Genomic DNA, 20,379 nt, shown 5'->3' with positions numbered 1-20,379 from the left:
CATCAGAGGGCACTACATCATCAATCACCAACACACCTCAACTCCACATGGATCCGACCAGTAGAGGAGTCCTGACAGAGGGAGTCATATATAACAAACGTAAGTCAAAAAAGGCTCATATGGGATGTTGTAGTAGCTGTTAGAAGTCAACATGCAGCAAATATGTCAGTGAGTTTGACAGAGTGTTTGTAAAGTCACAGAGCTCATACAGTCTTGGGGCGCCTCCATACTTTCTACATGTGTCAGATTGATCAAGCTGGCCTACTGTGGCAAATTTATTGTGTGCAGCTGATGTTGTGTGTGTGCATGCGTGTGTGTGTGTCCATATGGTCTTACCACTGTGTGTCCATTGTGTTTGTTGAGCCACATTCTATTTAAAGCTTAAATCACACCCCACAAACCGTGCCCACCATCAGCAGGAGACAAACCCACCAGCACTACATACCATTTACATAACACTGATAAACACAATAAAAAGACAAACACACACACACACACACACACACACACACCTCTGCTAGGCACAAAAGGTTGTACATGAGAAAAGGGCATGACTGTTGTTTGTCACTACAGATATTTCAGCATCATCCACATGGTTTTGACTTCATATCAATTAACAATTCAATTTTAGTATTAACAGCGTCACTCAGCATACTCCCAGATTTCTGTTAATATACATAGGGTCTCTATAAATAAAGGTTTGTTATTATTAGTAGTACTTTTGTGAGTGTCAAAGAACCTGTCAGCCCATCTTTATGAGTGAATGTCTTTGTAGTTGATGTACTGAAGGAGTGGAGTGAACAGTCAGCAGAAACAGTGATGATGTGTCGCTGCCATCTAGCGGTTAAACCAAATACATTTAAAGTAAATAAGTTATCTGCTGTAACACTTGTTGTCTTTTTTGTCATTGAAATTATAATTACCATATTCTATATTTGACAACTATTTAGATTACTCCTGCCAGAGTGTCAAATAAATAAAGTTTCCATTGCCATTTGCAGTTGATGTGCTCCTCTTGTGCTCTACCCCCCTACACTCAGTCCTCAATAGAGAAGAGTACTGTGGCGGCAAAAAGTAAGAAGTAAATGCAGCAAATTAAAAAAGTACTTGATTCTTAAAAACTCCTTTTTTTAATCATGTGTTGATTGTTGTGCATTACTTTGCACCCCTACAAGTAGATACTGTCAGTTTAGTTCTTATTTTTCATTTCATTTTTTTATGTATTTTTGCTGGTCTCCTGACCATCCCCATGGGTGCTCGGGCTTTTAGCTACAGTGCCCACAGGCTCTGGTACTCGCTCTGTCTACACATTCGACAGTCTGACAGCAAAACAACATTAAAATCTCATCTCAAAACCCATCTGTTCAAACTGGCTCATTCACTATAACACTCACTGAACTCTATGACCCCCATCCCCTTACCCCCCTTTAAATTCAGTTTTACTATTTTTATGTGTCTTGTTCACATGGGCTTAATACCGTGATACTAGGTCCTATTTTATGCTTTTATCTTTATGTAGAAGCAATTTATGATGTATGTTCTAGAAAGCTACCTTATAATTTACCAAGATTTTACCTATTTTGAAAAAACAAATATCCAAAATTAAATAAATCTATCACTCTGTTACATGAGCTCTTTGCCACTTCATGTCAGCCAGGCGGTGTGCACCATCTGTTTGCTCTACAGTTGTGAGTTGCGTAATGAAAGCAGAAAGACTCAACCCAGCAGTGCTGGTGCTGTTTGTTTTTTCTTTTTCATAATATTCAGCACTAACGTGATGATGAACTAAAAAGATGTATATTAAGTATTAATATAGTAAGCCTACATTATTATTACTTCAAAGTTTTTTGCGCCTCACCAATAATTACTTGGCATCAATGTCTAGTCTAACCACATTCACTGATATTATGTAAAATATTATTTTTTTAACGCTGCTACAGGTTTCATTTTGTTCTACATTGTGTTGCAAACTGCTTGTTGTTAAACAGGGTAAAAACAGCACTAGCATGATGATGAGCTATGCAGGAACTAAAAAGATGTCTCTTAAGCATAATTTAGGCTCTGTTAAACTTTAATAACGTTATTGCAGATAATAATATTACATTATCTAACCATTAGTGACACATTTACTAGTGGTGACTCTTTCTCCAATATTTTTTTGTATTTCAGATTTCTACCACCACCACAATGATGGACAGACTTGTGGTTGACTTAAAAAAAATAACACACTGGCTACAATTCATTTTTCCAGAAACAATGTCTTAGTGAATTTGATAATCTGCAGCTTGCAAAAAGATAAACTGACAGCTGTTAATGTAATTAAGGGTGCTTTTCAGAGATTTCCATAAGGTTTGATTTTCTTAGCAGACTTTTTTTTTATCAAGCCTGTAGCGCTGCTACAGGTGTCAATTTGTTCTTGTTGTTAAACAGAGTAGAAACAGTATAACATTAAATATTGTCAAAACGGAAAATCCTGACACTATTACTGCTCTGTTAAACAGTACAAGCATTTTGCAGCAAAAATGACCCCTGTAACATTGCAGCAGCGTAACAAAATAGTCATAAAGATATTATCAGTAAATGTGTTTAGGCTTGATATGGAAATGATTAGTGAACTTTAAAGTAATGTCAGTGTAATTATTACTACATTATTCAGTTTCCAGTGAGTGTGGTAAGACTAAAGACAGAAAGTCCAGTAAAACAGTCAAAGTCAGGAAATTCTTTGTTGTCAGGCTTCCTCTAAAATGCTCATACTTGTACTAGGTGTGTAACAGCTCACTTTGTTATGATACAGCAAAGAAAGCAGAAATGCCAGAGGAATATCCTTGATTTTTAATAGTTTTTATTCCATGTTATTTTAATTCATTTTTTATTAAAATTAACATTATAATTATGATCATATGTTATTTATTTATTTAAAAACTTTGAACAATGATGGAGCTGTACCACAGTGACTCATCTTCTGGGCTGTCTTCAGCATGTTAAACAAAAACAGCTCCTTACAAAACATAAACTCTAGTTTTATTGTTTTTAGTAGTATCTTATTATTGTAGTTATAAACAAATACAAACTTAATAAAACTAAATAAACAATTCTGTTTCTGAAATGCAAGAGAAATATCTGTTTTAAATATATTTAAAATGTATTAAAACTAACATTACTTGGAGTATTGAGGATCTGATATGATTTTTTCCACATGTCTTTATTAAACAAGGACCTTGCATAAAAAGACAGTAATCTCAAAATGAGAAAAGATGATTCATGCCAGATTTAGCTATTAATTTTGATTCCTAGAAGGCAGTTTTAACCCTGAACCATTTTCTGAACAACAAAGTCCTTAAAGTCAAACCTGAGAAAGTGCAGGCATATTCACCAATAGTTAATGATTTATCGCCATGAAGTATAGTGCTGAACCACATACATGAGCTGATGATCGCGATGATTTTCTGATATAAATGGCTCGCTTTCTTGAAGAAAAAACGTGTTTATACAAATTTAATTTCAGATGACACCATGCTGGTTACATTTAAATCTGAATAACATGATTATCCATGTACAAAGTACACGGCCCAACAAAGCAACCAAAACTAACTAACGTCTACAGACATACCCTTTAAAAAGAACACACAAAAAGAAAAGATCAGCATGTAGACTTGACTTTCCTTTCACATCCACTTTAAGGCTGAAACAAGCATACCATATGTGATACAAATCAGATAGGAATGCATATCAATACAGTAATAATTAAATAATAGTGAATTAAAAATTGAGACACCATAATAACAATTATAACAATTAAACATTGTATAAATCACAGTATCATCACCAAATTGTTGAAATGCAACATGTGTATGATTAATACCCACAAACAGTATAACTGAAAAGATGTGTAAAATACGATGACAGTTGGATAAAATTTACATACATTGAGGGCAGATCAACTTTAAAGAGGCTCTCTGTTATCTGTTTGTTTAAAATCAATAAAATGCTTTTAGTTATGACACTAACATTAAACCCAACAGTAACTAAGAATTTTGGTCAAGTTAGCAGCAAACTACTTGCCTTGACTTTATTTCTACAGCTCTTTCCATCTCTGTCTTTGCTCTGGTCGATGGTCAATCCAGGCTCCATGGCAGAGTGAAGCTCTCGTTCTCCAGCTCTTTGCGAATGGCTGATGTGAATCTGGCCAGCTGCTCTGGGCTGAAATGGTTTTTCCAGTCTCCCGCAACACCTAACATAAAAACACCCACATCAAGACAGTCACATAAACACAATAAATCTGTGATGTGGAAGAAAATCAACTGTTCAGTGGAAATGTGGAAAAGCCAGATTTAATGGAAACTGAAATCAACTGACATGATTATATCGTATTCCTAATAAGTCACTTTGAACTCTTGTGTTGTGCTGAACTGATCTGATCAGCTTCAAACAGGTTGACAATTTAATCCAGTCAGAGGAAGTGATGATGGACACGTGGGGCCTCACCTTTCCTGAGGAATGGAGATTTGTCTGAGTCCATGTACATCTTAGGGACCAGGCTCAAGTTGGACATGTTGTTGTTCTTCATGGCCTTGAAGGAGCAGTGTTCTGCTATCTTCTGGATGGTTCCTTCACTCAGATTACGGCCCAGGAAATCAGACATGCGCCTGAGAGCTGCAGGCAGGTCCTAAAAGAGGGCACAGGGACACGTTCTTTTATTTTCATCAGATATACGGGGATATAAATACCTGATTTCTTTTTGCACCATGTAAACACCATATCTCTATTATTGTCAAAATTGGGATAAGCCTTAAAACTGGAATACTCATGTCCATTCAACCAACAATATGTGGTCTCAGCGTCCACAACAACCACCACAGCAACATTAGAATCTTTGTAATAACCAACTGCAGATCACACACATCCACAGAACGAAGATTAGGAATAAAAAAATGCACATTTCTCACTAGAAATGTTCAACTCATTTCATTTTTTCTTAAATTCTGATAATATACTGTTACTTTTTCTTGTATCATAATAATGTAACTTAGCTTTGATCGTGTCATAAGTGTTGATCATGTCCCTGTCCCAGGAAACGCTTCAGGGCAAATCCCTTTTTCTTTTTCTTTTTCTTTTTTTACATTACTCTCACATCCATATGCTGTATTGCACTATTTATTACATCTTAACTATTTATTATATCTGGGCTATTCAGGCCATTTACACAATAATCACACACTGCATGACAGAAATAATCGCTCACTTACTTATACTTATACTAGAGGTTGGTGCTTGTATGTTTTTATGTGTGCTTCCCTTTGACTGAAACTTTGCTACTTTCATTTTGTATTTACTTACCTTTTTTTAAAAACTTTTTTTTCTTTTGTTTGTGTACTTGCATGTTTATAGTGAGGTTCTAGGAGAAAGTGCATTTCAATCCTGTCTATGTCCTGTACATATGGCAGAACTGACAATAAAGTTGACTTTGTCTTTGATATCACCGTTCCATGTATTCTGTTACTCCCAAGCCTGACCATCGGTCTACCTGCCCTCTCTGAGTGTAAGTCGCTGTTTTATGTCACTGAAACAGCCAACAAAAGTCTATGAGAGTTCTGGGTAGTGTTTTACCTGAGTCATTTCTTCATATGTGACGTACATTATTCTGTCTCCCAGGTCTGTGCCTCTCCAGCTCTTCACATGGTCTGTCCACTTTCCAAACATCACTAAAGACAACACAGACAAAAGACCACAGAATAAAAACAAACAACCACTACATTCCTTCAGCAAAAATGACAAACAAAGATGACTTTTTAAGAGAAAAGACTTCATGAGCCCTCTGACCTCTGCCCTCAAGAAATTTGTCCACAAATGTATCAAAGGTTCCTGGATCCTTAAGGAATTCGGCCATCTGATGGAAGTAGTATGAAGACACCAAGATGTCCATAGGGTTCCTCATGACATAGATTACCTATAACGGAGACATAAGAGGCTGATTTAATAAAAAGTCAGGTGAAATGTGTCCCATTGATTACAGACTGAGACTATGACAAAGACAATGTTAGTTACAGACAAATACTTAAAAAAAAAAAGCCTGGGAAGTTTTCACAGAAACACCACAGCAAGAGCTCTTCTAACTGTAGATGTTGGGGGTGGGTGGACTGATACCAAAATATAGATACTGCCTTGGTAGTTACTTGGTATCAGATTTTGTGGTGTTGCCCATCCCTAGCATTTGTTGTTAAAATGACATAAACTAGGAGCTCCTGCACGATGTTCTGTGAGATACCTACATTTTCTCAGGTACAATATCTCCACATCTCAAAGCTGCTGATGTCACAGTTGCACAGGGGAAGTATTTACACAGGAATATCACACACAGTCTTCACCCTTTTACCTTGGCTTTGGAGGTGTGGAAGGACGGGGGCATGAGGTGGCAGGGAAAATGAGTGACCAGCGCCCGTGGAGAAGGCAGCTGATCCACAACCACTGCCAGTCTTCCCTGCTCCAGCCAGGGGACCCTGTCCCAGTTAGGAATGGTTTGGATCGGCGTCAGATCGCCCCCACTCAGCAGCAGTGGGAGGATCTCTTGCATCCAGATTGTACCTGCAGAAAACAAAAGAGCAGCTGAAAATACATCACAAGACTGCTGGAAGTACTGAAAGGAAAATGCACCAACAAAGTGAAAAAGCAACATTAAATGGTCTAAATCTGTGGTTTTCAGGTTTAGGTTTAGGTTTTCAACTTGTGTATATTTCTGGTAAATGGGCACAATTAAAACCATGTTGATTTAGCATTTAGCAGTTCTTTTAACAGTTAGCAGTAATGATATCCTCAGAAAGGTAGGTATGTGACTTTATTTGTACCCGTAGGTAGATTTGTTTTGCAGCATAATAGAGAGAGCATCCATATTAGTTTACAACATTAAATGAGAAACACTTACAGAGGACACATGCATAACAGACAGGGCTAACACCGGGTACTCACAAGCTTACAAAAATCAGGACTCAAGAGAAGGCCCTAAAGCAAAACTGTAAAATCAAATAAAGCCTAAAAGGCAGATAAATAGTTCTATAAATAAATATAAAAATTAAAAAATGTGTGTGCAACCCATGCTAGGCTTTATTTAAATTAATGATAGCGGTTGGGACAAAGCTGTTCCTGTAGCACTTTGTCCTACACCTAGGTACTTTAAAGCTTGGCCCAGACGGTGGGAGCTGAAATTCCTCAGATAGAGGATGGGAGTTGTCACTTGTAATGTGACTGGCTATCTGCTGCAGCTGTTCATTATACAGGTACTCGATGCTCAGCTGTGACTCACAAATACGACAATGTTGTACCTGCCTTACCTTCATGAATAAACATAGTTGAAAAGTTGTGGTACATTTTAAAAGAGAAAATGAACAAATATGAAAATGAATTCACTGTACCTGACTTGGGGTAAGTCACAGCAAACACATCGGAGTCTTTCACAGAGAAACTTTGGGCATACTTCAGGCTCTCCGCACTGTGAGCCGTAGGGGGCAAGAGAAGGCCGTGGAAGTCAATGCACTCGTTGGAAGACATGATGATTGTGTCCGGTTAAAAAGTTAAAAGCTCTGCAGGTTATTGCCTTCACGTTGCTCACTTTCTCTGTCTGAGGTAGTCTGGGAGCTTCTATCGTTATAAAGCGTCCCTTTGCCAGTATCCTCCTCCTCCTCCTCCGTCTGAGGAAATCTTACTAACCATGCATGACAATACATTAAATTTGGAAACTTTGAAAATGAATAACTAATCACCTGTATGGTCTACAGCTTTGCAACTTTCACTAAACTGTAGGCCCAATTTTGAAGACACTTTTGTAAATCCATTCTAATGCAAATTATGAAGTTCATCATGCAGTTTCTACTAAAAACTGTTAAAAACCAATTAAACCTCTCTTCTCAAACATTTTTTGCTCAATTCACACTAAACTCACTACACAGCATTACACAGATTTTCGAATGATCAAAAATTGAACCCACAGGGCATCAATATGAGTTGCTGTAAACAGCTACTGCAAATTCTCACTAAATAAATCTCCATTGTTCATGGAAAAAAATGACAATAAGTTGCAATTATGATAGCTGAGGTGTCCACAGTTTCACAATTGTATGTCAAAAACTGAAATTTTGACATTTCAATTTTGAGCATTTTCAATTTTGCCATTATGTATACTAAAGCAGTCAGTGGAAAAAAGGATCTTTAAGCATCATTTGTTCACTTACGGATCAATCAGTCTTTGTGAAACGTCATTCTTGATGTTTTTTGTGTCGTCTACGTGAGGTATGCAAATTGTCTGAATTTTGTCTTGGTTAGTGAACTTTTGACACAAGCTTGACATCTGCCTGCAAATACATGCACAGCTGTTATGGTTCACCGTGGTCATCTGTGCTTTATAAGTAGAGCTCTGCTATCAGTCACTGTGCAAAGTACATGAAGCTCACTAGTGATGAAAAACATCATGTGTCCTCAGATACCCTGTCCCTTTTCTTAAACATGACATCTGATCATTCATGACAGCCATTGAACACTATCTAGTCTGATCATCAAGACTCTGAGAGCAAGATAAGTCTAAAAGACATTTTAATGTCAGATGTTACAATTCAACATGATGTGGTCATAATGCTGAGCAGACTTGAACTGATTCATTCTGCAGGCATCTCTTTTTTTGTAGGTAAACTTAATGATTAATAATAATATTCTTTCTATAGTTACGCTTTAACTAAATGTTCCAATTAATTTGGCTACTCAACTATCAAGGAACTTTCACTGTCATCATTTTTGTAAAAATATTTTACTATTTAATCCAAGCATTTAAGATGACTCATTAAATGATAGATAATAAAGGAATGACATTATTTTTTTAATGCTCAATTCATCCCCGGTCGTTTTGATAAAAAGTTAACCTTCAGTGCTTGTTTTCCTTGGAAACAGAATCATCAAAACAAACTAGCACCACTGGTTAGCTTACCAGTGAAATCACAGTGATGTCATACAACTCAGTTATTTTAACTTTTTGAACATTTTCATGACCTGAAGCAAAGCATCAAAGGTATCACTTTCTGTATGGATCCTTGGGAAAAGTATCAGTTAAAGTATTAGTTTGAGAGAACGGAACATGTCTTCTCTCGTTGACTTTCACACCAATTTTTAAATCAAACCCAAAGCTCCTTTAACACTGGCCCTGCCGAAGCATGAATGCAACAGTAGGTAAACAAAACTGCTGAGATGACACTCCTCTTTATAAAAATGGTCCTCTGTTTAACAAATTACACAACACGGATTTGAATAAGATTCTTGATTAAAGATTTTTACAGTATTCCCCTCATTTGCAATCTCTATAGTGCTTTCTGGAAGAAGAAATCAAACTAAAAATGCCAGTACAGGATCATGTCCACTTAGTTATTATTTCAGATAGTTGCCTTTGTGTTTGACTGTTTGCAGGGATGGACTTAAAGGGACAGTTCACCCCCCCAAATAAAAAAAATACATATTTTTTCTCTCGTTTGTAGTGCTAGTGATCAATCTAGATTGCTTCGGTGTGAGTTGCAGAGTGTTGGCGATATCGGCCATAGAGACGTCTGCTCTCTCCAACATAACAGAACTAGATTGCACTCAGCTTATGCTCAAAACGCCAAAAAGTATACACTGGAAAAACTCAACAGCAATGTTTCTTTGCAGAAATCATGACCCGGTAACTCCACACACCTTGTTGTGAGCAGTTTCATGTAGGAACTATTTTTTCTCTACTGAACTACACCAGCCAACCATGTTACCGTGCAGAAGGAGGTATGGATCTACTGCTAGCTCACGAAGCACCTTTGAGCTAGCTAATGCTACAGCTCAGCCTAAGAGGACGAGTACAAGCCTCTCGTAGATGCATGCTTCTTTCTGCCCCAAATCAATCAAAACTTAAAGCAAAATTAAACAAAGACAATTTTATTACTTTAATGTCAAAATCACATATGTTAGAATTTAACATGAAATGGTCGTAATGCTGAATGGACTTCAGTTTATTCATTCAGTGAGTCTGATTTTGAGTTAAACTTTAAATCTTAGATGTCTTTTTTTCCAATTATGAGAAAAATCTTGCTCAAGTTACATTTTAACTTCTTATATTATTTACTTGTGGATAAATAAATTGATGAATTGGTGGCCACACAATGAACTGTCAAGGAACTATTACTATCATCGTTATAAATTCACTTCACTATATCTTCTAAGCATTTACACTGGCTCATTGGACAACACATAGAAAAGAAAGAAGTTATTGTTAAAGTCTCAATTCATTTGAGGTTGTTCTTGTACAAAATTCACCTTTTAAAAAACCAACACAGCTTAGGTAAGCCAATCATTGAGGAAGCTTCCACTATGTCTCCACTCAACCTGCAGTTTTAACCGCTGGACTGAAAGCAAACAAAGCCTTAGAGCTTGGTTTCCATCAGCGGTCCGTACAGACTGATTAAAACAAACGGGTAGAACTGGTTGGCGTACCATTTGGTAGCTTGGCCTTGTTTGTACATCAGACCAGTCCAGCTACCAAATATCAACAGGCATTTTTTCAGCAGTCTTTGGTGATGTGTGGTGATAAGTAAACTGAAAGGGTATTGAGAGTCAGCTTCTGATTCATCAAAACGCAAGTCCAGTCTGGACCAAATAGACTGCTGCAGGCTCATTCAGGGTGCTGAGGTGTACTTAGTTACTGTGGACCAGAGTGACGAAGAGAAACAGTGAGCAGAGCGAGATGGCACCAGTCAGCACGGCTTTCACCAACAATACTGTCCAACTGCCCAACAGGAAGACGTGGACAAACAACCTGACGGCACAACAGAGAGAAACACGATGTCACTTACAGCATTTAAGTACATAACAAAGTTACTAGGCATAGTTGAAATCAGAGCAACAGAGTGTCAAATATTTTAAAAATTCTCAACTCTTCCACATGTTAATGCATTTGTAAGCAAAGAGTTTTTAAAAATTCCTCCAGGCAACTAAAACACACTCGTAACCAGGCATGCATTTAGCGGTGGCCTTTTGTTCGTAAACTGAGGTCGACTCCAGCCACCAACACTGACAACATAATGAGTCCTTTTAAAATTGAAATTTGAATAAAAAGACTTAAAAGCGCTCTGTGTATTTCTCTTGGTTTTCTTTGCTATTCACTGCTCATGTTGTTGCTGTAAACTAGAGCCATCCTGTGGTTGACAAAATAAAGTACAGCGAACACATAGGCAGTCAAATCTAACTAAAGCTGAATTTCAATATTTGTTTCCATGTCTAAAGTTAAGATTAGAATATTAAAGGAATACTTCACCAGCAAAAAGATCATTTGTATATCAAATACTTGTGTTTAACCTTCGATTTATGAGGAAACTTTTTCTGCATTCCTCCACAGTGAACAGAGAATCTAAAAAAGGCAAACAGTCTTTGTGAATTTAACTAAATGATGACTTCCTTTAAACAGCAAAACTGTATCAAAACAGTCTTACTTATGCAGTCGTACTTCCTGAACACACGCAATTGATCTAAAACATCCCGTACATTCAGTAGAAACAGTCTCACACACGGCAGAGTAGCGCGCCTGTGGAGGCATGTGAGAAAAACAGTCTTCTATACAAAGTAAGGGTAACATCCTGTGAGTAACTGATATAAAAATGGTCATTTTGCAGGCAAGCAATTCTTTTAATATCATCATCATGTGGTATCCCACTCTTAAACCACTCGTTTGTTTTTCTCTGTTCTGTATGTCCGATGGTGTGTATTAGTAGAGTATTTACAGTAAGAGTGTGTCAAAGCGTGTCACACTTACTCCATTAAGAAGGCCTTGTAGACACAGAGAGCCAGCAGCACAGTAACAGGAAGCCTGAAGCTCTTTGGAAGGTCATATCGTGTGAACATCCACACCACCGCTGCCATGGCGATATAATGGACCTATAAACAAACAGGAGTAATTGCTGCTTGAGTAAGTGTGGAAGAAAATAAAAACACTGCAGAGGATAATTCAAAATGTGACAGCCTTTCTGAAAGCAGTGGATGGAGGTGAGATGGGAGGATGAGAGAAAAAGAAGAGACTGACATTAAGATGAGGGAAGTCAGGCTAGAGTGAAGGTCAAGGGCAGATAATCTGAAATGCAGGAATAGACAGAACAGCGACAGAAGCAGAAGAAGACAGCTACTCACCAAACTAATGTTAGAGTCAAAGCTCATCTGGATGTATTTCCAGTCAAACTCAATTCCTCTGGCTCCCACCCACAGAGGAAGACACCTGAAGAGCAATAACAGGTCAGCGCAGATTCAGTGTTTCTATATTTACAATCATTTGACAAAGAAAAGCTAAAGTTTCTTCTGCAGGAGCCGTGATACTGCTTACCTGGACATCACAAGTTCTGCTGTTGCCCAGCCCATGGCAGCCACCATGATCTTGTACTCCCCCTTACCGGCATTTCGAGACATCACAAGATGCAGACCCAGCAGGTCGGCCAGGTCCACTGTCGCCTTCATAAATTCCTGAAAAACAAACGCACGCATTACAACCTCACACACAATCTGGTATTCTACTAATGATCTTTGTTTTTGTAATTATAACATTTCAAAAAAATATTAATCTTTTTCTGATGTTCCGATGATGAGGTAACAATACTCACCCCTACAAAGTCATAAACTCCGGCTCCTCCTTCCCATGTGGGAAAAAATGTGGCGAGGAACAGCATCTGAAAGAAAGATGAAAGATCATCAAATCCTGTTTACACACTCCAAAATACTAATAACATTAAAGTCTATGCTTGTATACTACATACTACAACTCCCATGCTCAGTTATATGATGAAATCAGGATCAAAAATACCTTAATGATCCTCTGAGGTAAATTTGGACATGTTACAGTTTTTCTTATATTTTAGCATAGATAAGTGATAAAGAAATAGAAAATAAAAGCTATGTAAAAATATAAAAATGTGTGCATTATACTACAAAATATAACAACATACACACATATATACACAGACATGGACAAATTTGTTGGTACCCTTCCATAAAAATAGAAGAACCCACAATTTCCTCTGAAAAAACTTGACACAGACGAGAGTAAAAGGCATCCATTACTGTTAATTCCATATTTAATGAAAATAGACATTTACTTAAATACCTTACTCTATGACATACCAAAGGAACACAGGTATACATGAGACAACTGCTTTTAACTCAATCAGTTTTCAGGATGAATGAAACGTTTTTTCAATGAGCTCTAAGGGTACCAATAAATTTGTCTGTGTGTATATATATAATAGGAAATATGTACAAATATGTGCCTCAGACTACAAAGTGTGTTAAATAAATGCAAGAATAGAATAAATGTATTAAATGAGAGAGTCGGTGTGAAAGGGGGAGAGAGAGGGGTCGACATGCAGCAACGGGCCGAGACCGGAGTCAAACCCGCGGCTGTTGCGGCGAGGGCTCAGTCTCTGTACATGGGGCGCCTGCTCTGTCCACTGAGCCACTGACATCCCCACTAAAGGAAGTCTAAGTGTGAGAAGTTTAGGCTGGTTGCAATCAGCATACCTCACCATCTAAATCCCCCTAAATCACACACAGTTCCTTTCAATAAGAATATTAGATGAAAATAATATTGCAGCAGTGGAATTACTGCACAGATTATTGTACAATTAAGACATTATTGCACAGAATTATTGTCCCATTACGTCTGTATTGCTCACTTGAAAATAAATAATGATGAATAAATGATGGGTTTATGGCTGCTGACAGATGATATAAGTCTAAGGGCCAGTCTATGGACTCAGAGATCGTTGAATAACCAGAAAGCTCACTCACCTTACAGAGTTGGACAAACAGGTAGGTTGCTCCAGCCTGGACACACCTCCAGAAAGCATTGTACTCTGAGCTAAAGATTGAACACAAACACAGAGTTAAATGACCAGACTGCAAAACAAGGAGGCATCACAGATGAAGCAGTCGAGGCAGAAATTCACAAATTGAGAGTGTTTTTAAACTTGAGCACAGGAGCGGTGACAGAAACAAAAGTTATGTTGTTAAGCAAAAGTACGACCAAATTCAGGAGCACACTCGAAAGGTCTAAGAAGATTATGTGGACCCCCTCCAAACTTAAGCAGATTATTAACAGACTTAGTCTCTGGCCATATGTTGCTACAACATATGAATAGGAAGAAACTATGTTATAATGATGTATAAATCAGTCATAGCGGTCTTTGTCTAGCATACTACATCATAGTATTTTATTCTCAATCCTGAACTCTAACTATGCTTCACTAGCTATGACTGAACCGATGTGTATCAGTACGGAGTTATGCATCATTCACGCATTTTGCAAACCCTTGATTTAAACAGACACTTACAGGCCGCTGCACTTGTATGTTATGAAGTAAGGGAAATAGGCCAGGGCAAAGCAGTTTCCAAAGTGAAACAGTGTCATGATGTCCAGCAAGAAAATTCAGCTCCCTGCAGAGAAACAACATAAGATAACACAGACTGTTGATCCAAAAAGACACCCTTTGTTCTCATATTTTTGTTTTTAATTAATGAAACATTTTCTCTCTCTCTCTCTCTCTCTCTCTCTCTCTTTCTCTCACACACACGCGCGACACCTCAAAATGTCCCACTCCCCAAAACCTAAATAAATTCAATTCAAAGTTCTATGAAACAGACTTGAAGACTTCAGAAGTTTAAATCATATAATGTAGCAGCCTGCTCTGGGGTTTTTGATAGGCCTTTCTCACAGCAGACATTATGACTTGTCATTGGAGAAAATGCACAAGGTCTCTGCGAGAGCGTTACAGTGAGAAAGCATGCAGGATACAAGAACCCTGAAAACAAAGCAGCTAAATGGAATTCGGCCATCAGTCATCTCATACTTGACACCTGTGTTATTCCCACCGTGACAAGTCAAAAGGTTAGAAAAATAGTGTTGCAGAACATATAACAATCATTTGCAGACATGTTGATTACTATTTCAATTCTTTATTTTAAATGTTGTACAAAACAACAGCAGTACTCAGTGCTCAGTACTCAGTACTACCAGACAGTCACCAACAGTGTTGGAAATGTTACATTGTCGCCTGTTTAACACTGAAGCTTCGTAGCTACAAGCGAGCTAACATGCGGATTTACAGCATTTGCAAAGCAAACACAAGTTTGTCATCGCCATGAGAAATGTTTGGCGTGTCTTTTTGATCAACCTACAGAGTTATAAAGCTGTTGAACGTCAAATTCACTGAGGACATGAGTACTCTGCTACGCTTACGTTAGCTGGCTAAACCACAACCCACGCGCCTCTGTCAAAAACAAGCCAAGATATTTTAACTCGGCCGAGTTGAACCATAAAACTAGTCTCAATCAAGTTACCATTTAATTCAAATGGCAGCGACAATAAAACATATTTTTTAGATGTCAATACTTACCGAGTTTGATGAGCTGAGGAGAAGCTAACTGAAAAGCGCAGTCTCGTTGAATGACAAACGGAAATAAGCCAGGTCCAACCTCAAAATGCATCCGACTGTGTCACCAATAGGAACTCAATAATGGCACTCAGGAGGTATTTATGTTTTTTTATTTTAGTTCCGGGGAGAGACATGCAGCTTAGAAAGTTGTGTGTTGTATCTATTTTAAATACAACCTGGACCTCAAAACCATAATCAAAAAATGAAATCATATAATTTATTACAGCCAGAAACTTTAAACACAGAAATCAATCATCAAAAATGCTGTATTTTATTTTATTTTATTTTATTTTATTTTATTTTATTTTATTTTATTTTATTTTATTTTATTTTATTTTATTTTATTTTATTTTTACAATTCCAGGAGTATCTTTTCAATTTCTTACTGTCAATCATCAGAGGGTTAGGGCCCATTTACTGTGGAGGACCGGTCATACATTTCTTCTCAAGTCATTCGTGGAGGCTCAAGGAAAAATATTTGCAGCTTAGGGGAGAGTCAAGATGAAATAAATAAATAAGTTACACCACAGCCACACCCTTCTCTGATGAGTAAAGTGCATTCCCTTATATTGTCAGAATTGTTACCCTCCTGTTAAAATGCAAAGCAAATTTTGAAAAAGACAAAAGTTACACAGATGATACATGGGACGATAAATATGTTTAACTGACTAAATTTAGGGACCTACAGTTGCTGATAGGTTCGCAGCACTGAAGGAATCCAGCTGGAGCAAGCAACGATTTCATGTTAATGATGAGAGTGTCAATGAAAAGCAGGGTAAACTCAGACTATTCACATGTCCACATGTCTCGTTCATTTAAATTTCTAAAGTTGGCCACAGTTTACACAAGCAAAATAATATGTGATCTGTCACCAACAAAGTCAAGAGAGAATTTTTTTTTTTAAAACCACTTAACATTTATTTTTTTATGTAGGCAAATGACATCCTCACTCTCTAAATGTGGTAATAATCTAATAATCTAATTATATATTTTCAAAAAGTATTAGTATTAAATATAATTACAGCACGAGATTATGTCTATAGAATATAGAGAGCTCAGTGTGCAAACCGACAGACAAAAGAAGCATTCACGGAGCACTGAAAAGTCAAACCTCCTCTCCCTCAAAGCTTGTCTCACTCGTGTCTCTTCGAGATTGCTTGACAGATGAAGTTTCGTCTTTCAGAGCAGTCCCTGATGATCCACTTGTTTGTGTCGTGTTTGGACAGGGTCCCACATTGCTTCCACAGGGATGGACAGTCTGGCAGCATCCCATGGTCAGCCAGTTCCTTTCCATTCACCCAAAACCACTTCCCTCCCTGGAAACGCAGGCTCGTCCAAACCTGAGAAGCACAAGGCGAGACTGAGAGGTGTGATTGTGTTTCATCTGTGGCTGCTAACACTTTCATTCACCTTATTCTGGTTTAGTTGCTGAGTTTGTTAATCAAACCAAACACAATGATCTTAATTTAACTGCTGAAGTTGAAGACACAACAAGGCACTTATCCAAAATAAGACACTGACTAAATTTGTGAACTTGTGGTTCTGTAAACAAAAAATGAATACACACAGTTTAAGGCACATGTTTCCACGAGGTAATTCATAATTTTACAACAAGTGAGTAATATTTGGCTAAACGGATTATAAGTATGCATAACTGAACAAACAAGCTGTAGTATTAAAAAAAAGTCCCACAATGCTTCACCACAGAATAAGAAGAGTAAAGTCGTTCATTGAATTCAAAAGGTACACCTGTTTTAAAAAGTGGAGTGTGCCACCTGTGTGTTTGATGCCCATATATGCCACTTTCAAGCTCAATTTTCATTTTTTTTCAGGTTCACAGGCTATTTGTATTTGATGTTTCTACTAGGACATGCTTACATGATTTAATTTTCCTCAAACTATTTCCCTGAATATTCCTGTATTCACTCTCCGTTTAAAATACTTCCTGCAACATAGCAGACCTGGTCACGGCAAAGCAGCATTAAGTCGACAGCGAGGACTGTCACTTTAAGGAGCCGTGGGAAGTTAAATACTTGTTCACTTCAAGATGAAACAGTTAATGTCATCTGTAAAGAATTTTTTCTTCTTTTTTTTAATAACCCGTATGATGTGAGAAACAGCTGGCCTGCAGGTATTTTCACATTTTCTAATATGCTCCTCATTCAAGAAAGTCTGGACACCCCTGCCTCAATGTATTAATAAACATTTTTTATCTTATTTTTTTAAAAATTCAAAATATACTTAAAAAATACTTTTCAATTTAAATGATCCATAAAATTGAAATGTAAAAAAAATATTAATTAACAAAATGATTATTCTGTTTTTAACTGAATTATTAATAACTGAAAACCTTGAACTTTTAAAAGGCTTTCAAAGTTTGCCTTTTATTCCATTTACTGTGTCTAACATATTCCATCTCAGTGATTTCCACAAGAGGCTGCAAGATAAATTTGAGGGAGTTGTGAGATAATTAACAAGAAAGTAAATATAAAATAAAATCAGCATGTTTATTGTATCTGGATGTCTTCCAGTATTTTTGATATTTGATAACGCTGTTTTTGCAGGACTCAAAAAAACTATAAGAATAAACTATGAGTTAAGGAAAACTCATTAGGTGGTTGAACAGCTTGCAATACGCAATCAAGGACTGACTCACTCAGCTTTGCTTTAAAGGGTCACAAGCCAGCACTATATGAAAACCTTTTGTTTTAAGTAATTTGTTTAATTTCAAGACAGTTTCCAGTGAAAAGGGTTTTTTTTTTTTTTTTTTTTTTGCTTATGTGTAAACCCCTCCTCTCAAACCTCATCGGTTGTGGCTCTGAAGATCCTCTCTCTGACGTAGTTGTAGCCATAGTCAGACAAGGACTCCAGGCTCAGGAGCTCATATTTGCAAGTGCTTCGGCCGACACATGGGGTTTCCATGCAGTGCTTTAGGGCCTCCTCCCATGTCTTGTTCTCATTCACCACCAACAGGTTGTCACCGTAGCAGACAAAGCGAAGTTCTTCGGAGCACACTTTGCTGTGCCACTTTTTAGTGGTATGATCAAAAGAGGCACAGTCGTAGGTGATACGCCCTTGTGGTGCCCAGTTTCTGTAGTCAGATGGTCCTCCGATCCACTTCCAAGTGTCACCACCCTCTCGGTACAGTCCAATCCAGCCACCATCCTGTAAGTCATTTGTTCCGGTGATGGTCGAGAGGTTACTAGTTCTGTCCTGACAGTACTGAGAGGCTTTGTACCAGTTACGGAGAATGCTGAAATGTTTAATTTTGTTGTTTTGTGAGCAATAGAAGGCAGATTCTTTCAAACATTTCGCAGCGTACCACTTTAAATCTGCACCACTCACAAAGGCACAGTGACTGCTCTGATGTCCCTCTTCCCAGTTTCTGTCCTGCGAGTAGTCATCTCCTGCGATCCCTTCTCCACTTCTGAAACAAACAAATGGATGATATCTCACTAAGCCACCTCATATAACCTCATTTATACTCATCAGTACTGAAATCAGCATCATTTCAAACAGAGTACTCACATCACATCTATCCCCCTCCATGCTGAGTCATTTTTAGGGTCTCTCATCAGACCGATCCAGATTTCTTGGACCTTTTTTTTCAGCAAAAAGTCAGTCAAATCAAAATGTTGCACTATGTCCCAAGTAATCAAGTCAATGTAGTTCTCCTGGCAGTACTGTCTCGCCTCTGTCCAACTCTTCTTCTTACCTGGAGAGATAATGAAACTCGTTATGCTAAATGCCTCCAAACAAAAAGCAGTAATGAGCAGGAGGGAGAGACTGAACTCAGAGCTGTTCTTGTTCCCCATGACTGCTCCTGTTTTTACAGACAAAAACGTGTCTGCAAAACCCTCATTAGTTGGGTGGTTTCGTGGTGCAGTGAGTGGTGGGTGAGGATCTTTCGGTCTGCTCTTATAGCAAGGAACGACGTACCTGGTCACTCCCACATAGACACACCTCACACCAGTGTCACCTCTCACCTCTGATACAGTCCAGATGGAGTTTGTCATGCCATTTTCAATATTGTACTATTAAAATAAGAAGATGTGACTATAATAGTGAGTAATTCTCAACTAGGGGTACTAAAATTAAAATGAGTGACATGACTGATTTTATACCAGAAAAAAACAGAAATTATTCATAGATTTTGGGATGGCATGCTGCAGTTGTTAGCCTAGCTCTTCTGTGTGGAGTTTGCATGTGTTCTCCTCATGTTAACATGGGTTTCTACAGACATGCATGTTAATTGTTGACTCTAAATTGCCTGTAGGTGTGAATGTGAGCTTGCCTTTATGTGTCAGCCCTGTGATTGACTGGCGACGTGTCCAGGGTGTATCTGTCCCCTGCTTTTTGCCCACTATCAGGCTGACCCTGTAAAGAGTAAGCATTCACAGATGATGGATGGATTTTTTAAAAAAAATACATATCTCACATACATTCACATATCTACTGTGTGCTTGAAGGAAAATGCACATACAAGTCGGATTACACACTGATGTGAGTTTATTTTATGTCACAATAATCTGATCAACTCATTACACAGGATATAAACTGAAGCCTCCAAAGCTAAAAAATGACACTGATGCAAAAGTACAAAAACTGCAGTTCCTCAAATGGCCACTTGAGGCTGGCACAAACAGTTCCAGGACCTATCACAAAAGTAATAAAAACATCCCATCTATAGACAATCTGCAATGAAATGGAGTCAAACTGGTAAGTGGCTCTGGGGTATACTGGACCGAGAAGGTTGGGAAAACACAGGCACAAAGGACCATTTTTGATTAAGTCTGTCGGCACACAAATTATGTTGGTGTTGATCTCAGTTTATTTTAAATTTGTGTCCACAATTAAGCAATGTTAATGATAACTACAAATTATGTTTATTTGATTTTTGGAAGTCACTCTC

The 20,379-nt window shown here is 37.8% G+C and overlaps 3 protein-coding genes across 3 annotated transcripts; all 3 read right to left on the bottom strand.

Moving 5' to 3' along the window:
* Positions 1-2,825: 2,825 nt before the first annotated feature.
* On the bottom strand, positions 2,826-7,678 carry LOC121946290 (sulfotransferase 2B1). Its single transcript, XM_042490794.2, has 6 exons — positions 7,407-7,678; positions 6,374-6,582; positions 5,821-5,947; positions 5,608-5,702; positions 4,486-4,666; positions 2,826-4,231 (listed from the first exon to the last, which is right to left on the bottom strand). Exons 1-6 carry the CDS (start codon positions 7,540-7,542, stop codon positions 4,116-4,118), a joined length of 864 nt encoding a protein of 287 aa, XP_042346728.2. The 5' UTR covers positions 7,543-7,678; the 3' UTR covers positions 2,826-4,115.
* A 2,242-nt stretch (positions 7,679-9,920) lies between these two features.
* tmem147 (transmembrane protein 147) lies at positions 9,921-15,540 on the bottom strand. The gene is made up of 8 exons (XM_042490270.2): positions 15,429-15,540; positions 14,367-14,469; positions 13,825-13,894; positions 12,642-12,707; positions 12,368-12,504; positions 12,178-12,262; positions 11,807-11,928; positions 9,921-10,813 (listed from the first exon to the last, which is right to left on the bottom strand). Exons 2-8 carry the CDS (start codon positions 14,441-14,443, stop codon positions 10,693-10,695), a joined length of 678 nt encoding a protein of 225 aa, XP_042346204.1. The 5' UTR covers positions 14,444-14,469; positions 15,429-15,540; the 3' UTR covers positions 9,921-10,692.
* A 96-nt stretch (positions 15,541-15,636) lies between these two features.
* LOC148188207 (secretory phospholipase A2 receptor-like) lies at positions 15,637-19,176 on the bottom strand. Its single transcript, XM_088084011.1, has 3 exons — positions 18,996-19,176; positions 18,270-18,894; positions 15,637-16,807 (listed from the first exon to the last, which is right to left on the bottom strand). Exons 1-3 carry the CDS (start codon positions 19,040-19,042, stop codon positions 16,601-16,603), a joined length of 879 nt encoding a protein of 292 aa, XP_087940137.1. The 5' UTR covers positions 19,043-19,176; the 3' UTR covers positions 15,637-16,600.
* Between the last annotated feature and the right edge of the window lie 1,203 nt (positions 19,177-20,379).

Source organism: Plectropomus leopardus, chromosome 11 (assembly GCF_026936395.1).
Source record: "Plectropomus leopardus strain MGB_pleo_1.0 chromosome 11, ASM2693639v1, whole genome shotgun sequence".
Lineage (NCBI taxonomy): Eukaryota > Metazoa > Chordata > Actinopteri > Perciformes > Serranidae > Plectropomus > Plectropomus leopardus.
This window is presented reverse-complemented; position numbering and strand designations above follow the sequence as displayed.

What these genes read in the sequence shown, in the direction of transcription:
- LOC121946290 (XM_042490794.2), bottom strand. Translation starts at nt 7,542, where the DNA reads ATGTCTTCCAACGAGTGCATTGACTTCCACGGCCTTCTCTTGCCCCCT. An exon ending in TCCACACCTCCAAAGCCAAG is followed by an intron (nt 5,948 to 6,373) that starts GTAAAAGGGTGA and finishes TCTCCGTTATAG; the next exon opens with GTAATCTATGTCATGAGGAA. An exon ending in ATCTCCATTCCTCAGGAAAG is followed by an intron (nt 4,232 to 4,485) that starts GTGAGGCCCCAC and finishes TTTTTATGTTAG; the next exon opens with GTGTTGCGGGAGACTGGAAA.
- LOC148188207 (XM_088084011.1), bottom strand. Translation starts at nt 19,042, where the DNA reads ATGAGAGACCCTAAAAATGACTCAGCATGGAGGGGGATAGATGTGAT. An exon ending in TGGAGGGGGATAGATGTGAT is followed by an intron (nt 18,895 to 18,995) that starts GTGAGTACTCTG and finishes TGTTTGTTTCAG; the next exon opens with AAGTGGAGAAGGGATCGCAG. An exon ending in TCAGAGCCACAACCGATGAG is followed by an intron (nt 16,808 to 18,269) that starts GTTTGAGAGGAG and finishes TGTGCTTCTCAG; the next exon opens with GTTTGGACGAGCCTGCGTTT.
- tmem147 (XM_042490270.2), bottom strand. Translation starts at nt 14,443, where the DNA reads ATGACACTGTTTCACTTTGGAAACTGCTTTGCCCTGGCCTATTTCCCT. An exon ending in ACATACAAGTGCAGCGGCCT is followed by an intron (nt 13,895 to 14,366) that starts GTAAGTGTCTGT and finishes TTCAATCTTTAG; the next exon opens with CTCAGAGTACAATGCTTTCT. An exon ending in GCAGAACTTGTGATGTCCAG is followed by an intron (nt 12,263 to 12,367) that starts GTAAGCAGTATC and finishes ATTGCTCTTCAG; the next exon opens with GTGTCTTCCTCTGTGGGTGG.